We start from the raw sequence: 19,922 nt of genomic DNA, 5'->3' as shown, positions 1-19,922 counted from the left end.
TGCAAAATGAGGAATCAAGGAAAAGAGGAGGAAAGTCTGTGTACACACTGAAAGCAGTCCACGTCGCAAAAGTGTCCATGTGGGAATGAGCAAAGAGACTAACCAGGAAATGAGGTAGACACTTAAAACAAGGTCATACATACCAAGTGATGGTGTCTAATGATGACAGACAAAAATCAGTAAACATGAGGAGATCACAAGGGTGGCACCTGAAATTCAAACATTTACAATAACGCCTCACATTCACCCTCACATCGGGGTGAATGTGAGGCGTTATTGTAAAGTGCTTTGAGCATCTGATGCAGATGGACAAAGTGCTATATAATTGCAGTTCATTTACTATGGAGAAATTAAATGGAAGCTCGATGTTCTGGCATGAAGTGAGCAGTTGTAGACAGCTAAATAGTGCACGGATTAATAAACTCGAAAGTGACATTTAGTGTCACAACAAAACCACCAGAGAACATACTGAACTGGTGAACTGTGACTCAGCACCCTCTTCTGCACAAGCAATGCCCACATGACTGCTGATGCTGACCCATTCTGCCTGTCAGTATCATGGTACAATTTCTCCTCACTTGACCAAGAGATAATTAAACTCGTGTACTTGGGACTCTTCTTCTTGCTGAAGAGAAAACACATGTTTTTCCAGCATGATGAAGATGTGAAGTTGCCAATTCTAACCAAAATACTTCACACTCGTCTTCCAATGAATGCTGGAAGTCACGTGCAGTACTGGAATACCGAGATGTTTGTAACCGATACTGCAAGATCACAAACGGAACCTCTGGCAGAGGGATTTCTTGCCACAGTGACTTTCTGCAGGCCACTTGAACACAGTTTGATGGATGTTAGGACGTCTTCGTGAGAGGCTGAAAGTCCATCTGCTTTGAGGTGCACTACAGAAAATCTCTTACCTTAATGACCAATCCAGCATTTCTCTGGTCCTCTCTGGCACCTCATTGCTGTCTGTTCAGTAATTTGCACCATTATGACCAATGATTTACGTGAGTTTGTTGAGTTGCAACATTTGTGTCATTGCTTGTTCTGTCATTTGTACCATACTTTTTGATTTGTATTGTTAAGAGTGCCCATAGCTGATGATCCCTCCGCTGAGTCTCGTCTGCTTGGTATTTCTTCCTGTCAAATCCAAAAAATGCTGAGGGAGATTTTTTTCCTGACAACTCTCACCAGTGTCCTTGCTCGTGGGGTGGGATGTGTTTGTCCAAATAGAACATATCTCAGATTTGAAGGGTTCACTTCATATAATTATGCTTTTTCACTGCAGGGTTTAAAAGGTGATCGGGGACCTTCTGGGATCCCTGGAGAAAAAGGAGATAAGGTATGTTTGTTTTGAAATGGAACCAACTCATTATATATTGATGGAGAAGCTTTGTTGTGACAAAACATCCATATGTGATGAGTTGGAGATGGACCTTTTTTCATTTAGGTACACACAGGGTGACTCCAACCCTAACAGTGATAAATGTTCCCTGCTGTGTTGAGGGATGACGCGGGAGTCAAGGAGATAGTTTTATATGCTATCAGAGAGAAATTAGGCTTCTGTGTGTTAGTCCGCTACCCTCAACGTCGCTAAATGTCATGAAGGGGGCATCCAGTGCATTGATGATAAAGATTATTGACCAAGAGTGAATATGTGATGAGTTGAGACTGTGTGATGTTCATGAGTCTCTGTTGTTACTGCTGTTTTTGTTTCCCTTTGTGTGTTTTCAGGAATTCTCACTGAATGAATTGTTTTTTCTGAACAGGGTGAACCAGGACCTTCTGGCCATCCAGGTCCTGCGGGCTTAATGGGCACACCTGTAAGTTCTCATTTTTATCTTGTGTATACATGAAAAGACAGGGAGGCCTCTCTTAGACAAGGTAGCTCAGCGTTATTCGAGTTGAGCTACCTTGAGGAGTTGAGCTGGTCACATTTCCTGCAAAAAAACAAAACAACAACAAACAAAAAAAACAAACAACAACAACAAACATGGAGCCCTAACGTACAGCTGGTGTCAATCAGGGCATAATGCAGATTGAGTGTTAATGGCCCCAGCCTTGCTTCGATGCGAGAGAAGTACTTGCATTCTATGTGCCCATGAGTGATTTGGTCTTAAAATGAGGTGTGGTACCGTACAGTGCCATCATAAGACATCAGAAACTGATTGTGCTACAGACCAGCAATAACCTGGTCAAAATTTGTGATTTATACAGTACAATTTAGAAACGCCTTACATTGGTGGGTTCACCACATGCACACCTTCATGTACCAACAGAGATGGATACTAGCGCTCTTCAAAAGACAATAAACTAAATTAAAACTAAAAAGAACACTCATAGAAAAATACACATCTTCGCCTTACTGCTTCACCTCGGGGAGCCACGGTGGCTTCTCCTGCAAGTAATCCCCTTGCACTCATTGCACTCTGTTTCCTCACGAGAACACTTCTCAGTGGAGTTGACTATCTGAAGGCAGCGCACCGGGTGCAGTGCTCCTGCCTCGTACAGGTAATGACAGATGGCAACCTGATTGCTTTAAATCATGTTACGGCCACCGTAAAACACATCAGTGGGATGAAATTCAACCCCTTTGTGTCCTGTGCTTTACTGTCTGCTCTGTTGGTAATCTGAGTGCAAAGTAAAGTGGAGGCTTAGATGTGCTCTTTGGACCGTGCACTGCAGAACATGAAGCTCGGGTCCATGGACTGCATTTGCTTTGATGTTCAGTGTGCATCCATGTGAGATGTTCTAAATACTTAAACAGTCGTAAATGTAACCTCTGCTGACATCCTCTGTCTTTCATCTTCAGGGTAACGATGGACAGCCAGGCCCTGTAGGACTCCCAGGGCCCCCTGGAGAAAAGGTCAGGCTGCACTGAAAGCACTTCCCCTTCAGAAAATGTATTTCCCAGGTGTTATTCTACAAATCTCCTTGCTCCAATATGTAGGCCAGCGAGCCTGAGTGTTAATGGTGACCATTAATCACTGATGTTACTTAGGAGACAATGACCTGTTTGTGTGTGTCTTTTTTTTTTCCAGGGAAAAGAGGGTCTCAAAGGAATCCAGGGGCCACCGGGTCTTCCTGGCTTAATAGTAAGAAAAATGATTTGATGTACAGGATTATGAATATGTTCCTCCATCATCCACATTAATGAAACATTTTAATATGACCAAATGGAAAATTGCAAGTTGACATAGCAACATGATTAGTTTTTTTTTTCCTTGCAGGGTCCGCCTGGAAAAATGGGAAAAGACGGCAGGACAGGTGAAACAGGAGATCCCGTAAGTAGATGATGTCTACATTGTCAGTGATCCTAAAAAAGTACAACATTGGAACATAACTGTGTGATATTGTAAGTTTGCAGGTACATTTGATTTGATCATTTCAGGGCAAGCCAGGAGAACCAGGACCACCAGGAAACCCTGGGCTCCGGGGAGTACCAGTATGTCACTAAAAAAATAAACATGTTTGACAGTAGAGACTTTAAAGGACTGTGGTTTACTCACTGACTTTTGTCTTCCCCTGCAGGGTTTTAAGGGCCACCAAGGAGAACCTGGACCTCCTGGACCTCAGGTTAGTGCGAGAAACATTTTATTGCCCTTGACGGACCCTTATCAGTTCCATACATAAGGAACACATCCTTGCCTTGCGAGTACTTGATGAAAGCATGTGCAAATATTGGCAATACTTCTACAGACAGGTACTGTGAGTGCTGTCTGAAGTGGGCTTGTTTTATTCCATTTTCTCATCAATACTGACAATAATATCACTTGCTGGAGAAGCCAAAGAAATGTTTTAATATTACAGTACTGTGGTACAAATGATTAGACCACTAGATGTCAGTATGATGAGCTGTTCTGATGTCATCAAGCAGGGGCAGCCAGCAGAAGTTGTCAGATGTCTTCAAGTAATGACACTTTTACTGACTCCTTTTTAGGGAGTTGTGGCTTTGACACCAAACCGAGGCACCGTTTCATCTCATATCTAAAACCACTGACATTTTTTCCTTTGGTCAACCTTTATTGTTTTTAATTACAAACAAGTATGTTGCATCAAGGTAAGCTGTCCCTGACCCAATACTACAGTGGGGTAAAAAAGTATTTAGTCAGTCCCTGATTGTGCAAGTTCTCCTACTTAGAAAGATGAGAGAGGTCTGTAATTTTCATCATAGGTACACTTCAACTATGAGAGACAAAATGAGAAAAAAAATCCAGAAAATCACATTGTAGGATTTTTAAAGAATTTATTTGTAAATTATGGTGGAAAATAAGTATTTGGTCACCCACAAACAAGCAAGATTTCTGGCTCTCACAGACCAGTAACAACGTCTTTAAGAAGCTCTTCTGTCCTCCACCTGTTACCTGTATTAATGGAACCTGTTTGATCTCGTTATCTGTATAAAAGACACCTGTCCACAGCATCAAACAGTCAGACTCCAAAATCAGCCATGGCCAAGACCAAAGAGCTGTCGAAGGACACCACGAAGAAAATTGTAGATGTGCACCAGGCAGGTCTATTAGGCGTGGCACAAACCAGAGGGACACAAATGCAAGCTCGCAAGACTGATAAAGTTCAAATGGTTTAATAACAGGCAGGGGTCGGTACACGGGTGGTCCAGCAGCAATGCAAAGGTAGCAAAAGGACAAGAGGCTGAGACGTGGTACAAAAAACAGGCACAGGTCAAAAAACATGGTGTATGAGCTATCAGAGGCAAGGCAAAGTCAAGGTCAAAACAAGGCAGAGTCAAAATACTTACAGGCAAGAACAAAGCAAGGAATTGGGCTGGAAGGTGTACAGATACTGTGAGGGCTTAAATAACTGGTGGTGTAATCAGTGAAACAAGATGCAGGTGTCAGTAAAAGTTCTGGAAGGGGCGTGACCGGGGAAGACAAAGATTGTGCACAGTGCAAGAAAGTGAAGGCAGGAAAACACAGAGTGGAGTGATGAAAGAGACAAAGACATGTGAGCAGGTGCAAGAGTGGAAGTGGAAGAAAACACAGAGCAAAAGAGTCAAACAAATGCAACATACTCAGATAAGAAACACTGATGATAAATAATAACAAAACCCTGTGACTACAGCATAATATAATAAATGTGATAAACAGAATGAAACTAAGACTAAAGCAACTAAGGGACCAAGAGTGAAAGCAAGTAAACAATAAAGCAAAACTAAATATGTGGCAAAGAAAAGATACACAGAGAATAAATGAAACAAAAGCAAACATAATGATAAGACATAGTACAAATGCTCAGAATATGGAAAAAAGGTCCAAAATCATAACAGCTGGCCCCAAAAGGGCCAGACCATGACAGTACCCCCGCCCCAATGGATCGCCCCCAGCGGTCCCAAGAGAACCACAGATACCAGCCGACAAAGGTTGGGGGGATGGGGGAATGGCCGGAGGGCAGAAAGAGCAGGGAACATGGGCCAGCACCCAGGGGGACTGTAAGCAGGAGGGCAACCAAAACCCACATGGGGAACAATCGAACAGGCCGGCAACCCTCCCCCCAAAATGGCTGGGGAGCAAGTACGAGGGAGGCCATGAAATAAAGGGAAGGCTGAATGCCCACTAGAACTGGCAGAAAAAAAAACTGTATTACCGGTGGAACGACAGGAAGACCCCCCAACTATCCCTGGTGAGTCGGGGGGCCGGACCCGGTGGCCAACTGGAACTAAGGTAGAGTCAGGTGACCTACCTGGAGACTCACCAGAACCGGAGGCAAGCGCAAGTGGTGAACCCGAGGCAGATATGGGGGACCAATCATCTAAAACCCCAACATTTTCCAGGGCACCAAGCCTATGGAACCGCATAGGACACCAAAGGAGAGACTTAACAGTTGCACTGAGGAAGGGAAAAATCCCCTCTCGAACGGAACGTGGGTAAAACATAAACACAAGAGAAAAAAAAAAAAAGAAAGAAAGAAAGAAAGATAACCAATCCACCAACATAACAGAGAAACAGGAGCTGACTAAACACGCAGAAAATCTCACCCAAGGCATCCCTGAATATCCAGGACATAAGACCCAAAAGAAGGACCAGCTCCGCAAAGTTACCATAAAATAACTGACCAAAGAACAGGAAAAAGAAACAATGGTGAAACAGGCCAAGGAGAAAACTGGCTGCAGGTTGTGACAAAAAAAAAAAAGAAACCAACCCCATGGAGGACTAAATGGGTCTAGAGAACACAACAATATTAGCACCTTACCACCAGGGAAGCAGAACTGTGTGACAACAGACTGGCAAAAATGAAGCATCCAACGGAATGGTTTAAGAGGGTTGCCAAAAGGAGCAAACCAACAAAAGAACGACTGGGGAGAAAAAACAGGTCAACCAAACTTGCATATAATGAAAAAAATGTTAGAAACATACCCAGAGCATAGCCATAAATTTGGGATCTTGGAAAGACCCAGGGTAAAAAGTAAACACAACCAAAAAACATAGTAGAGAAGCTTGAATCTCTCTACTATGGATACCACCTGGACAACTGAGAGTCTACACAGAAACAACCAAAAAACGAGTAGCCGATCAGCTTCAAATAAAAATGCGAATGATGCCCGTCCCAAAGAAATAAAGAAAAACTGCAAAACAAAATAAAAGACTGTTAATTCTCTAGAGACATTGCCCTGAGACAACCTGGAAAAGAACTGACTGGTGAGGCTAACATGCTTTCCTGGTGTATACAGCAGGTGAAGAATCACATGTAGACATTTCAAAGCAAAAAAGCACAAACCTGTCCTACCAGTGGCGTTGCATGAGTCCTCCTTCAGAAACTGCACCGTTACACTGGTGGAAAGTGAAGACGCTGATGAAGCAGACTTGAGTGATTCTCTTTCGGCAGTGTGTGGGACTGGTACCTCCCCGGACAGTTGTGATGATGTCAGAGGAGGATGCGTTGCGACTGGTTCCTTACCCAAAACTGAGACAATGTCAAAAGGTCCTTCTGGTGGCTCAGGAGACTTTGGTGGTGCTAATATTTCAGGAATTATGAGCGTTCTGGATACCTCCAGTGGCGCACCTGTGGTAGAGCGCTGTGGGATGGAATCGCTCACTGGCTCCGTGGATGAGGGCGTTTCCTGTGGCGTGGATTCAGTGATGAGCCGAGGAGTCGAGGGTTTTGTTAGGGGTCCTGCTGAGGCTTCAATCCGAATGGATCCTTCATAAGAACTGACAGACATCTTAGGTGAGATGAGTCGTTCTGCGCCATGTGGCATGCGAGCAGTGGAATTCATGGCTGTAGCAGCAAGTGGAGTGAACTCCACTGCAGGTTCCTTGAGCGTCGTGGATGGCTCCACTTTGTCTTGAGGTGGGTTTGCTGTGGTGGCCCCGGCGGGTGTCACTGAGCGCGGAGATGGCGTGGGTCTTCCCGATGGCTTGGTAAGTGATACGGCTGATGTATTCACTCCCGAGAAGACGAGCAATGATTGCGCTTCAGTCATGAAAGCGGAGGTGACAGCGGGAGCCGAGGACTGCAGCTGATGTGTGCGCATCCTCCTTGGTGCCGGCACCGGGGCTGGATGAGTCATGGAGAGTTTCGGTGTAGATTCCAGTCGAAGCATCCATCCATCCAGCTGATGTGGCTCAGTCGGCATTTGTATGGACGTGCACCGTGGCGCTGGAGTAGGCAGCAACCTGGGCGTGGATTCTGGGGCTGCTGGCAACAGCGGAGAGTCTGATGCGGTTGAATCAGGAAGTGTAATTGTTGTGTCAGAGAGGGTGATGTGAAGAGGCGGGGCAGAGCAGAACTCATGAAGATCTGATTCAAACAAAAAGTCCATTGGATCTTCCAGATAAGGAGGAAGTTGATCTTTCAAAAACAGTGATTTAATGTTCATCAACTCTGGATATGCAGACACAATATCAGGCTTGGCCTGCAGTATTTGATCTAATGCCTCAAACACTTGTTGCCTGTGCCACTGATCAGGATGATCTAAAAATTCAAAATATAAGTGTTGGATTTTGAAAAACACCGTGGTAGTGGTCTGGAGTGCCTGTGCTTCAGCCTCAGATGACGTGTCACTGTCAATGTCCTCCCACTCGGTGTCACTGTCAGAGAGTGAGGGACTGGATGGTAGGTGCTGCTCAGGCTGTTCAATCCAGGCTGGGAGTCTTCCTGCAGCAAAAAAACTCATCCAGACTTTCCAAGTCTGGGAAAAACTCATACAACCAAGTGTTTTCCTCAACCAGGTCCAAAGCTTGGTCAAGGTAACCAAACTTCTTCCCTGGTGTGAAGCATGAGCGAAAACAATCAAAAAGAATGTTGATTTCAGAAAAAATGTTTTTTATGGCAGCAAGGTTATCGAGTGAGACAACAGGTGAGGAGCTCGCTGCGTCCATGTTTGGCCAGATCGTTCTATCAGGCGTGGCACAAACCAGAGGGACACAAATGCAAGCTCGCAAGACTGATGAAGTTCAAATGGTTTAATAACAGGCAGGGGTTCGGTACACGGGTGGTCCAGCAGCGATGCAAAGGTAGCAAAAGGACAAGAGGCTGAGACGTGGTACAAAAAACAGGCACAGGTCAAAAAACACGGTATATGAGCTATCAGAGGCAAGGCAAAGTCAAGGTCAAAAACAAGGCAAGGAATTGGGCTGGAAGGTGTACAGATACTGTGAGGGCTTAAATAACTGGTGGTGTAATCAGTGAAACAAGATGCAGGTGTCAGTAAAAGTTCTGGAAGGGGCGTGACCGGGAAAGACAAAGATTGTGCACAGTGCAAGAAAGTGAAAGCAGGAAAACACAGAGTGGAGTGATGAAAGAGACAAAGACACGTGAGCAGGTGCAAGAGTGGAAGTGGAAGAAAACACAGAGCAAAAAGAGTCATAGTGACAGACAAGGACCCAAGAGCTGGTGCAGGGGCAAACAAAGAAGATGAGGCAAAAACAGAAACCATGGACAGATTAAAATACAACTATAACCAGGACAGAGCATGAACATGAGAATTGAAAACAAAACCAGACATAAAAGCATAAGTGAAATCACAAATGATCAGAGCCAAAATAAACTACTGATAAACAGAGAATAAACAAACCCGATGACTACAGAATAATGCAATTAATGAAACAAGATAACTGATAAACAGAAAGTGCAATACATAACAAATGGAACATACTCAGATAAGAAACACTGATGATAAATAATAACAAAACCCTGTGACTACAGCATAATATAATAAATGTGATAAACAGAATGAAACTAAGACTAAAGCAACTAAGGGACCAAGAGTGAAAGCAAGTAAACAATAAAGCAAAACTAAATATGTGGCAAAGAAAAGATACACAGAGAATAAATGAAACAAAAGCAAACATAACATGACAATGATAAGACATGGTACAAATGCTCAGAATATGGAAAAAAAAGGTCCAAAATCATAACAGCTGGCCCCAAAAGGGCCAGACCATGACAAGGTCGGTGTGAATAAATAAACTGTGGGAGCAATTGTAAGAAAATGGAAGACAAACAAGACCATTGATAATCTCCCTCGATCTGGGGCTCCACGCAAGATCTCATCCCATGGGGTCAAAATGATCATCTACTCTACTCTTTTCTACTCTCCTATTTTACTCTTCCTTTTTAGATATACCTTTATATACTAGCATAGTTCCACCTTAGAATTTGAATATAATATAAGATATACCTTACTGAATTTTCATGAGAATGGTGAACAAAAAAACCCAGAACTATACGGAGAGACCTGATGAATGGCCTGCAGAGAGCTGGGACCAAGGTAACAAAGGCTACACACTACACAGAGAGGGACTCAAATCCTGCAGTGCCAGGCGTGTCCCCCTGCTTAAGACAGTACATGTCCAGGCCCATCTGAAGTTTGCCAGAGAGCATATGGATGATCCAGACGAGGACTGGGAGAATATCATGTGGTCAGATGAAACCAAAATAGAAATTTTTGGTAAAACCTCAACTCATTGTGTTTGGAGGAAGAAGAATGCTGAGTTGCATCCCAAGAACACCATATCTACTGTGAAGCATGGGGGTGGAAACATACTTTGGGGCTGTTCTTCTGCAAAGGGGGCAGGACAACTGATCCGTGTTAAGGGAAGAATGAACGTGGCCATGTATCATGAGATTTTAAGCCAAAACCTCCTTCCTTCAGTGAGAGCATTGAAGATGCAACGTGGCTGGGTCTTCCAGCATGACAATGATCCCAAACACACCGCTCGGGCAATGAAGCAGTGGCTCCGTAAAAAGCATTTCAAGGTCCTTGAGTGGCCTAGCCAGTGTCCAGACCTCAACCCCATAGAAACTTTGTGGAGGGAGTTGAAAGTCAATGTTGCCCAGCGACAGCCCCAAAACATCACTGCTCTAGAGGAGATCTGCATGGAGGAATGGACCAAAATACCAGCTACAGTGTGTGCAAACCTGGTGAAGACTTAGAGGAAACATTTGACCTCTGTCATTGCCAAAAAAGATTATGTTACAAAGTATTGAGTTGAACTTTTGTTATTGACCAAATACTTATTTTCCACCATAATTTACAAATAATTTCTTTAAAAATCCTACAATGTGATTTTTTTTCTCATTTTGTCTCACAGTTGAAGTGTACCTTTGATGAAAATTACAGACCTCTCTCATCTTTCTAAGTAGGAGAACTTGCACAATCAGGGACTTACTAAATACTTTTTTACCCCACTGTATGTGCCAGTGCAGCGCTACGACACACTGGTTCATGATGCACTTGCATTCAGTGCATGCAATGATGTACAGTGTTTCGGTTTGATGCCGGGCTGGTGGATTTGGTGAAATCTGATGTGCAACTGCAGATTCTGAAAAATTATTTAAAGGACAAACATATTTTACGTACAAGAGAACGGATAGATTCAAGTCCTTGATTACAAGTCGGACCACAACTCTCCATCTAGTACAGACAAAATCAGTCAGAATCATCAAAGCATATGCAGATGATGCGAGACTTATAATTAGTCAAAAATGCCACATAAAACTACAAAGATGTCCGCAACCATATACAAAGTGAAAAGAAGGAATTCTCACTCACTCATCTTCAACCGCTTAGTCCAATTAAGGGTTGCAGGGGGCTGGTGCCTATCCCAGCAGTCATAGAGCACAAGGCGGGGCACATCCTGGAAAGGACGGCAGTCTGTCGCAGGGCCACATAGGCAAACACATTCACACCCACACACACACACCTATGGACAATTTAAAGTTTCCAATCCACCTAACCTGCATGTTTTTTGAATGTGGGAGGAAGCCGGCACACATGGAGAGAAACTGCGCAAACATGGGGAGAACACACAAGCTCCACACAGAAAGGCTGCAGGTGGGAATTGAACCCATGACCTTCTCACTGTGAGGCAACAGTGCAAACCACTAAGCCACCGTGCTGCTGAAAAGAAAAAAATGATCACTAATAATGTGAAATTAAGCATTTATTCTCTGGAAATTATATCGGTTTGCTCAAAAATCCAGATGTCAGGAAATATCCAAAACATTTTTATTGCTGTTTTTTGCAGCCATGGCAGCACTAATTTGAACAGCACCCAGTAGAGAGCTGCACCAATCACCCAATCCACCCACCACTACAACTATAAATACAGGAGATGGAAGCTCCACCTACGTTTGCAGGTTCAGCCTCCAAATTTACAGATTTTCATTCCTTGTTAGCTCCAACGTAGCCAGCAGGATTGCTTAAAATCTGATGAAACCTTTTCACAAAACACGAGTTCTGAAAATAACCTCCTTGTCTGAGGTAGTTATTGTCTGTCGGCAGAGGCACTGTCTCTGGTTGGCGTGCTGCATTGGGCCTGCCACAGAAAGTCTGACACTTGCACTCTTTACACACATCAACTCTAAGACAATCACTGCATCTGCTGCTTGGTCTCAGAGCCGCAGGAAAGGTTTCTTCACAGCGCCGTGACCAATAGCAAGGCTCATTACAGACAGGTCCGACTCCGACGCAGCGAGACAGGCAGCTTCTCAGCCCTTCAGCAGACATCCCATTAGGAGAGGCAATCCCTGACACACAGAGAGTCAGCCTGCACTGCTCCGAATTACTGTCACCGAACGTCGGTCTTTATGAATCCAAAATCGCTGTCCTTCATGGAATAAGATACAGAGATACAGTGCAGACAGTAAATAATCACCAACGTTAGTCATAGTCAGTGTTATTTATTTAATTAAATATGTCAATATTTGTCTTTTATGTGTCACACAGGGAGATAATGGAAAGCCTGGATCACCTGGTCGTGAGGGCAAACCTGGGAAGGAGGTCTGTTAACTGTTTTAATTATACCGCTTCACGATTGTAACAACCACAATTAAAATTCAGCCCAAGTTTCTGAATTACATACCTCCCAAAGCCCTACAACTGTGAGTAGGTTCAAGAGAAGACAATGCCTTCTTTGATCTACAAGAAAGATGATGTAATCAAGCATCAAGGCACCTGAGTTTTATATTTATGAACGTGGCATTCTATCATGTTCAGAATCTCTGTTAGGGAAAAAAAAAAACTTCTTAGACGATTTGTGCAGAAGCAGCAGCTGTAGAGAGGTTGAAAGTGGACGCTACTGTCTAAACTAATAATAATAATAATAATAATATATTGATCCATTTCCAGCCTGTTTAAGAGTTTGCCAAAAAGTGTTGAAAACCAACAAGTAGTCAAGCTTCTGTAGACCAAATACCAAATTTCACGATATGTCCTACCTAGATGACTAAAAACATTCAGTGACTTTGCCAAATTTTACAGATTTACTGGAATTATATTTGGTGTCAGTTTGTTCTAAGTTTGGTAGAATCAATATGAGAGATGTAGCAATCCAGTTTTTTCCTCCTGATATCCAAAATATGTGATATGTAACAGTTTTGTGCTGCTTTTGTTCCTGCAGGGTGTGAAGGGACTTCCTGGTCCAGAAGGTCTTGTTGGACCAAGAGGGGAGCCGGTGAGTGATTTCTTAGTCATTTGCAGATCTTCCAGATGCATCAAATAGAGAAACATCCACACAAAGCAACACTCATGCCATTTTTTTCCCCTTTTTCCTTCCCCATCTCTATCTGCATCCCAGGGGAAACCAGGTGTTCCCGGGCAATCAGGAAAATCAGGTGTTCCTGGAACTCCTGTGAGTTTTGCTCCACTATCTGTTTTTGAGCTGTGTATTGGTTGTTTTTAGATTTGTGCAAGTCCAATAGACAGCACGGGCATGGGGTCTGTAACTGGAGATCAGAACACGAGAAAGCTGGTACACAGATGAGACAATCTGGCATTGGAGTGAGGATATCACAATGGTTAAATAGTGTATAAACCAGTTCATCTGGAGATAAGCATACCCGTGAACCCGGAAACCCAAGTGCTCAGGAAGTAAAGCCAATGACCTACACAAGGAGCATGATTGTCAAAATAAAAGCACAAGAATGACATCATGAGGAGGCTAACACAGAGGCGATTACAAACCGTAAAATACACATTAGAAATATATATTTGAGATTATACTGGTAGGGATAGCAACCCAGAGATCAGAAAACTAACATCGGAACAGAAAACTTGACCATTTGCAGCTTTCTCCTTATAAATCTGTCTTTTATTCCATTTTACCTTTCACATCACCTCACAGGACAGGGGAGATTCATCCAAAATGGTCTTACCTATTAAAAAAAAAATCAATATAAACATTAATTTCACTGAAGTCTGTGTAATGACTGAAGCTTTTAGATTAAAAACAAAAAAGCAGTATGTCACCAGTGTGTGTGTGATGAACAGCCATGTTTCTGCTGTATTACAGGGACTTAGAGGTACCAAGGGGGAGGCAGGGAACCCGGGATTACCAGGTTTTAGTGGACCTAAAGGCCCTGCAGTAAGTGGTGGATGTCCATCTTTTAAATGTTACAGCTATGAACGGCTGAAGATGATGTTTACTTTCATTGGTAATTTCAGGGTCCAGCTGGTCCAGTCGGTCCAGAGGGAAAACAGGTCAGTACTTCTGAAGACTACTCAAGAGTAAAAGAGGCTTTATTTTGCAGTGAAATGCTTCCTCACATTAATTTACTTTTGGGCTTTTAGGGGATGCCGGGCAGAATTGGAGATCGAGGAGTCAAAGGAGAGAAGGTGAAGACTGGAGGATGTAATAACATAAAACAAAATGGCTTTTTAAGAAATTAATGATCCATTCAAATCACAAACTAATATTTTCATGCTGTCGAGACCTCTCCTGCATTTATTCTCATATTTACACATGGGTAAATAAAGATGTCCAAAATAATGGATGAATGAATGAACGAACAAACATGTACTGTGTACATGTATCTGGGTAGCATCTCAGAAGTGTCGTATTCTAACAGACTCACACTGTCCCGTCTCCTTGCCGCTGAAAGGGGAGACCATTTGGTCAAGCAGTGGGAACTTCCTCTGACAATTCCACCCGTGTTCCCATTGTGGCCGATTTGTAGAGGGCAATAAGCCAGACACTTAAAAGACTATGTGCCAGGTGATGGGCATTACTGAGGATGAGTGACCTCTTGGGTGGCAGGTATGTAGCGCTCAGGGGAGGAGTTCTTTCTAAAGCGAGACCTGGCGCACATGGAGTCTTTTCCATATTCTGATGCAAGCAGGTGCTTCTATGTTTACACACACAGTGGTGAAGACAAATGCAGTACAGCACTCATGGTAACAGCAACATGACACTTAACTAAACCGACTAAAGCAATTGAACTACAAAAACACAAATAAATAACACTAACACTGTTAAATTAAGATTAACCACAATAACATATACAAAAGGTCACATATACACAGGTCATAGTGTCACTGTGTATATATCCAGAGGACCTCATAACAAAATGTCCCTCAGGGCTCCAATTTGACCTGCGGCAGTCCTGACTGTCGTGAAAGACACAAAGAGGATTTTTAAGCTCAGAGCCACAAAACTCACAATATTCCCCTGTGGATAAAATGGCAAAACTGAGCCCATCAGCACAGTGACAACTATGTCATTGAACTGATTCCACATTGTGAATTGCAATACAGAGACCTGGTTCATTATCTGTATTCTAAAATGTGATGTACAGTAACAATGTTTTGCCTCACGTCTGCTCAAGGGTGACTCTGGACTGAAGGGAGATAAAGGACAGGGTGGAGAGCCAGGTATGCCGGGAAACCCTGGGCCCCCTGGAAGGAAGGGCCACACAGGGATGATGGGAATGTCGGGGACCACCTGGAGAAATAGGTCCTCCTGGTGCACAAGGACCTTCTGGAGTCCCAGGTCTCCCAGGACCAAGGGTGAGATACGATGAATGTCAATCTGGTTCAACGCTGTTAGAATTCTGATGCAGCAGCAATGTGCACATTTGATTTTCATTTTAATAATCAAATTGTTCTGTTTTAGGGGGAATCTGTGTCAGTGGAGCAAATGAGACGACTCATCCAAGAGGAGCTGGCAAAACAGCTAGATGGTGAGTTTCATTTCATTCATCTTGCTTGGCCCGAAATGAACCCAGTTGTTTGATTTTATTTTCATTTATTTTTAGCTAAATTGGCTTACCTCATGGCTCAGATCCAGCCAGCTCATGTTAAGAGTACAGCAGGCCGTCCGGGGCCTCCCGGGCCACCTGGTAAGGATGGCAGTCCCGGACGAACCGGCCCACCTGGTGAGCCTGGTATGCCTGGACAAAATGGAGGCGAAGGACCCAGGGGACCCATGGGTCCCAAAGGTAGAATGACGACTACAGATTGTTTGAAGGGGTGCATTGACTTAGGTTGCTGGTTCAAATCCTGATGCTGTAAAGGATGCAACACTGAAGCTCTGAAATGAAAGTTTTCTTACTGCAATCACTTTTTTATAACTTCACAATTACAGTGTTCGAGCCAGACTTTGACATAACTTTCACTGCCATCAAGTCAAATAGAATTCACATTTATTTATCTATTAAAATTCACAAATTATATGTGGAATTCAAAGAAACAAACATAATTTTAACTCACAACATTAAGTTTAAAAATCAGAAGTTGACTAACTGTTCTGGGTTTCTTTTCCCTGTAGGCGAGAAAGGAACAAAAGGAGATCAGGGAGAGCCTGGAATTGGTGAAAGAGGAGAACAAGGCCCAGCTGGTCCAATCGGTAACACGGTCTTAGTACTGCATCTTTATTTGGATGGTCATACGTCTTTTAGATGATCCAGTCTAACGTTTCTTCAAATTCCTCCTCTATAGGTCCAGCTGGTTTGCCAGGTTATGGTAAAGACGGAAGCCCTGGACAAGCCGGAACCCAGGGTGAGCCTGGAAACCCTGGCCCACATGGTCAACCTGGATCCCCGGGACCTCCTGGCAGCTGTGACCCCACCCAGTGCGCCTACTACGCCAGCCTGGCACACAGACCCCACACCAAAAATGTCAAGGGGACTTAAAAAGGAAGAATGAGCTTGAAGTCCAGCTGTATTTATGAACTCCATCGTGTCATTATGAATCAAGAACTTTTCGTTTTTCAAGATAACCTCAGTGTGGAGAGCTGAAGCAACACATGCTGCCGGTCAGATTTTTTTTAATTTTTTCTTGTGCATGTGTTGTCTGCCTGTGGTATGATGGATGGGATATAAGAGGGGCTGATATGGGGTAAGAGGGCAGCTGAACAGGTTTCCTCACGCACGTGTTTGATACTGTCAGTACATCAGTAATGATCTCAAATAGTTCAGCCAGGTTGTTCTTGCACAAATAGTTTTTTTCTTCTTCTTCTTCTTCTTCTGGCTGACACCACTTTCCCTTCACAGCACACAACTTGAACAACAGATTTCATAAAAACCAATGTGTCACTGAGGGCGTCTTTCCAGTTGATTTATAATCAGTCAAGAGAATCTGTTTTCTTGTCACAGACGGCATTGAGGGTATTGATTGACCAGTACTTATTTTTATGAAGACATGTTTTTAAAGAGTTAAGAATTATGCACACTGTCATGATTGTGCATTTCCTCCCTGCCACTTGGGGGCAGTGTTTTTATGTAGTGTCGTCTCACAACTGCACATGAATGTACATTTTTCAGACTAATAAATGAAATGATGTATGAAAAAACAACAACAACAACAACAACAACACTCTAAACATAAATAGGATGTACATCCAACAACGCCACTGTCGCTTTCTCCATATCTAGCATTAGCCATGACGCTAGCTTGACCACAAATCACTGCACATATTCGGAACTTGACTATTTACTGCAAACCTGGATTTGAAATCTGACCTTTCCTTGGACAGGCTTGTAGTTTTTACTTTAGTTTCCACTGAAAACTAATACTGTGTCGCAGTACTCTGGAAATTCAGACATGTGGTTAGCGTTAGCTTAGTAAGTGCAGTTGCCTCAACAGTTGCACTGCTTTGCAGATTTTGTTGCGCTTGTACCTCATACAGAATAAGAGGCATCTAAGATCATTTTGACTAAGATGAGGTGACCACAGCTTCAGACTTGAAAAATCTTTTTCAAGTCCACTAATATTCGTTCTGAAATTCTTTTTATCCATCATCAAAAATTAAGTGGTGCAGAACCATGTTTGAAGGTGCACTGTAGGTCTGGAACTGGTGTTCGCAGGACCTATAAAAAGAACTCACCTACATAGGTGTCTGCAGATTTTTATTGTTTCTGCACATTTTTTTTTTTTTTTTTTTTTTTGGAAACCATAAAAAAGCTCTAAAATTCTTAAACTCAAAGGGTTGGGTTTTCCACAAGCCTTTCTGCAAACTCAACCTTGTTTTAAATGTCCATGAACCTTCGACTGGTGAAGCAACATAAAGTACACGGCCACTCAAATCACCTCTACTAAAACTGGGAACTCAGATGTGACGCGTGTGTCTGACACATGTACAAGTGAAGTTCACATCATTTGTCTTTGAAATGACTTTTCTTCCACACAGTCTTCTGTGACCATTTTGGGACATGATTTAATGAGTTATGGCTTTTTTTTCTTTGTGTTGTTACCCGCTTGTGAGTTGGGGGGGGGGGGGGGTACCATAGCTCTCACCCTGTAAAGGCATGAAAAGTCAGTCGTAACACACAGAATCCAATCTGAGCTTTCAGAAGAAAACAGATTTGCAAATATATGCTTTGAATCACATTTCAAAACCACCTATGAATGAGATTTGTAACTGATTCTAAAACAAACAAACAAACAAAAACACACAAACGGATTTATGTTACTTTTGCTGCTCAGACTTTCAACAAGGAATCAGATTCAAATTAGATAATGCACATGAATAAATTTTTTTGCTGTCGGTCTGAGAGATGCTTTTATGACTTCCTCACAGTGCTTCTGTCTGCACCATCACTCTCTTTTTCTACGCAGATTTTCCACACTGTTATGTTCTATGTATCTTTTTAAATGATCTTTGAACTCAGAGTTGCTCATTGACTTGGGAATGTTCTTGTGTCCTCCTCCTTCCACACCAAAAACCAATGAGTACACGTGCATTGCATTGTTTGCATAGTATGGGAGGTTGTTGGTTCTACTCCCTGTTGACATTGGTACCTGATTATTACCTCTCCCTTGTCCAGCAGTACAGACACACCTGTGGAGATGCTGAGGAAAGGAACAATACACTTTACCCCATTATACCACGGCTCAAAACTCAAACTAGCCCCTTACCCAAATCAAACAATTTCACTCCAATCAAAAGTATAACTATTGGTTAAACCAGAATTTTTGAATTTCATGGCGTGACAGTCAAACCATGTAGGAGGGGATGAGCACTTTTTATAGGCACTGAACTTGCAAATTTATGTGGAAAGCTGGTGTTTTTTTTTTTGTTTTTTTTGCAAAGTTCACATTTGTTCCAGTGTTAAAGGTGTTATCTGTTTAATTCCTTGGCTCTGGTCATGTTCTCTTTGAGGAATGCACATACTTTCACAGTAAAGGTCTTTGGAGAAGTGTTATAACTGCTGCCTCAGTTCATCGTTCTCCCAAAGCTGCTTGCTTCACCCTGCTTCCACAAAACGTGTCGCCTCCTTTTAGTTCTGCAGGGCTTATTAAGTCTCTGCCCCAAGACAGCTCAGGGCTGCTCTGAAAGGACGTTTCTTTTCTTATTTGTCCCCCCGATGCTAAAATTGGAGTAACGTCCCTGCATTTTGATGACTGGAGCACTGTGTTACCAATGGTCCCTTCAGGACCAATTACAGCTCCCCAGGACTTCAAGCTGTGCGCGTCTATTAGACTTCGTCAAATAACCTCGACAAAGGTTTTGTTCATGTCAAAGACATAGAAACTAAATGCAGACCAGCAAAAAAGGGACGTTATGCAGGAACTGCAAGTTTACAGTAAAGACAATCAAAGTTCAACCATGTTTATAACTGAGCTCATCACCATGTGGTGCCAGATCATGTTCACATTATGTGTTCATGTTACACATTCACATTACGCATTGGCGTTAAACGTTGATGTTACATGTTCCACGCTCACATTACATGTTAATGTGACATGTTCAAGTCACGTGTTAACTTTACACATTCATGTTATGCATGCACAACACATGGTCGCATTCCTCATTCACAGTGAGTATTCCTTACATTTTAATGTGACACGTTCATGCTGCACATACATGTTATAGGTTATGCAATACATGGTCATGTTGCATGTTCTGTGTAACATCTTTGGTTGGTGGAATATTTTGTAAACGGGTATAAAACATACACACATCTTTGTTTTGCTTTGAATAGTTTGTGGAATATGTGTTAAAATTGAATATTTGATGGAAAGAATGTGAGTACTTAGAGTCAACTTGGACGAGCTGGTGATACAGGATAGTCTCCTAATGTGCAGAAGACTAATAGATAGAAGGAGAGTTGTAATTTTGCTCGTGACGGCAGCACAAATGAACTTCAGCTTTCTGCTATTTACCATTTGTTCTTTCAATCTTGCTCTTCTGCAACACAGAAGGCCCAGTTTGAGAACAAGGCTTTTGTGCAAAAAATGTAAA

General features: G+C 42.8%; 1 protein-coding gene across 1 annotated transcript in view; it reads left to right on the top strand.

Annotated features, from left to right (window-relative positions):
* col22a1 (collagen, type XXII, alpha 1) overlaps positions 1–17,489 on the top strand; it is a 100,580-nt gene extending 83,091 nt beyond the window's left edge. Inside the window, 20 exon segments of the mRNA XM_034160422.1 lie at positions 1,087–1,210; positions 1,289–1,342; positions 1,770–1,823; positions 2,813–2,866; positions 3,042–3,095; positions 3,231–3,284; positions 3,392–3,445; positions 3,532–3,576; positions 12,191–12,244; positions 12,864–12,917; positions 13,041–13,094; positions 13,755–13,826; positions 13,907–13,942; positions 14,033–14,077; positions 15,067–15,174; positions 15,176–15,247; positions 15,354–15,420; positions 15,496–15,678; positions 16,008–16,085; positions 16,178–17,489. Coding sequence (XP_034016313.1) covers positions 1,087–1,210; positions 1,289–1,342; positions 1,770–1,823; positions 2,813–2,866; positions 3,042–3,095; positions 3,231–3,284; positions 3,392–3,445; positions 3,532–3,576; positions 12,191–12,244; positions 12,864–12,917; positions 13,041–13,094; positions 13,755–13,826; positions 13,907–13,942; positions 14,033–14,077; positions 15,067–15,174; positions 15,176–15,247; positions 15,354–15,420; positions 15,496–15,678; positions 16,008–16,085; positions 16,178–16,371 — 1,510 coding nt within the window. The 3' untranslated portion in view covers positions 16,372–17,489.
* Positions 17,490–19,922: the final 2,433 nt, after the last annotated feature.

Source organism: Thalassophryne amazonica, chromosome 20 (assembly GCF_902500255.1).
Source record: "Thalassophryne amazonica chromosome 20, fThaAma1.1, whole genome shotgun sequence".
NCBI lineage: Eukaryota > Metazoa > Chordata > Actinopteri > Batrachoidiformes > Batrachoididae > Thalassophryne > Thalassophryne amazonica.
This window is presented reverse-complemented; position numbering and strand designations above follow the sequence as displayed.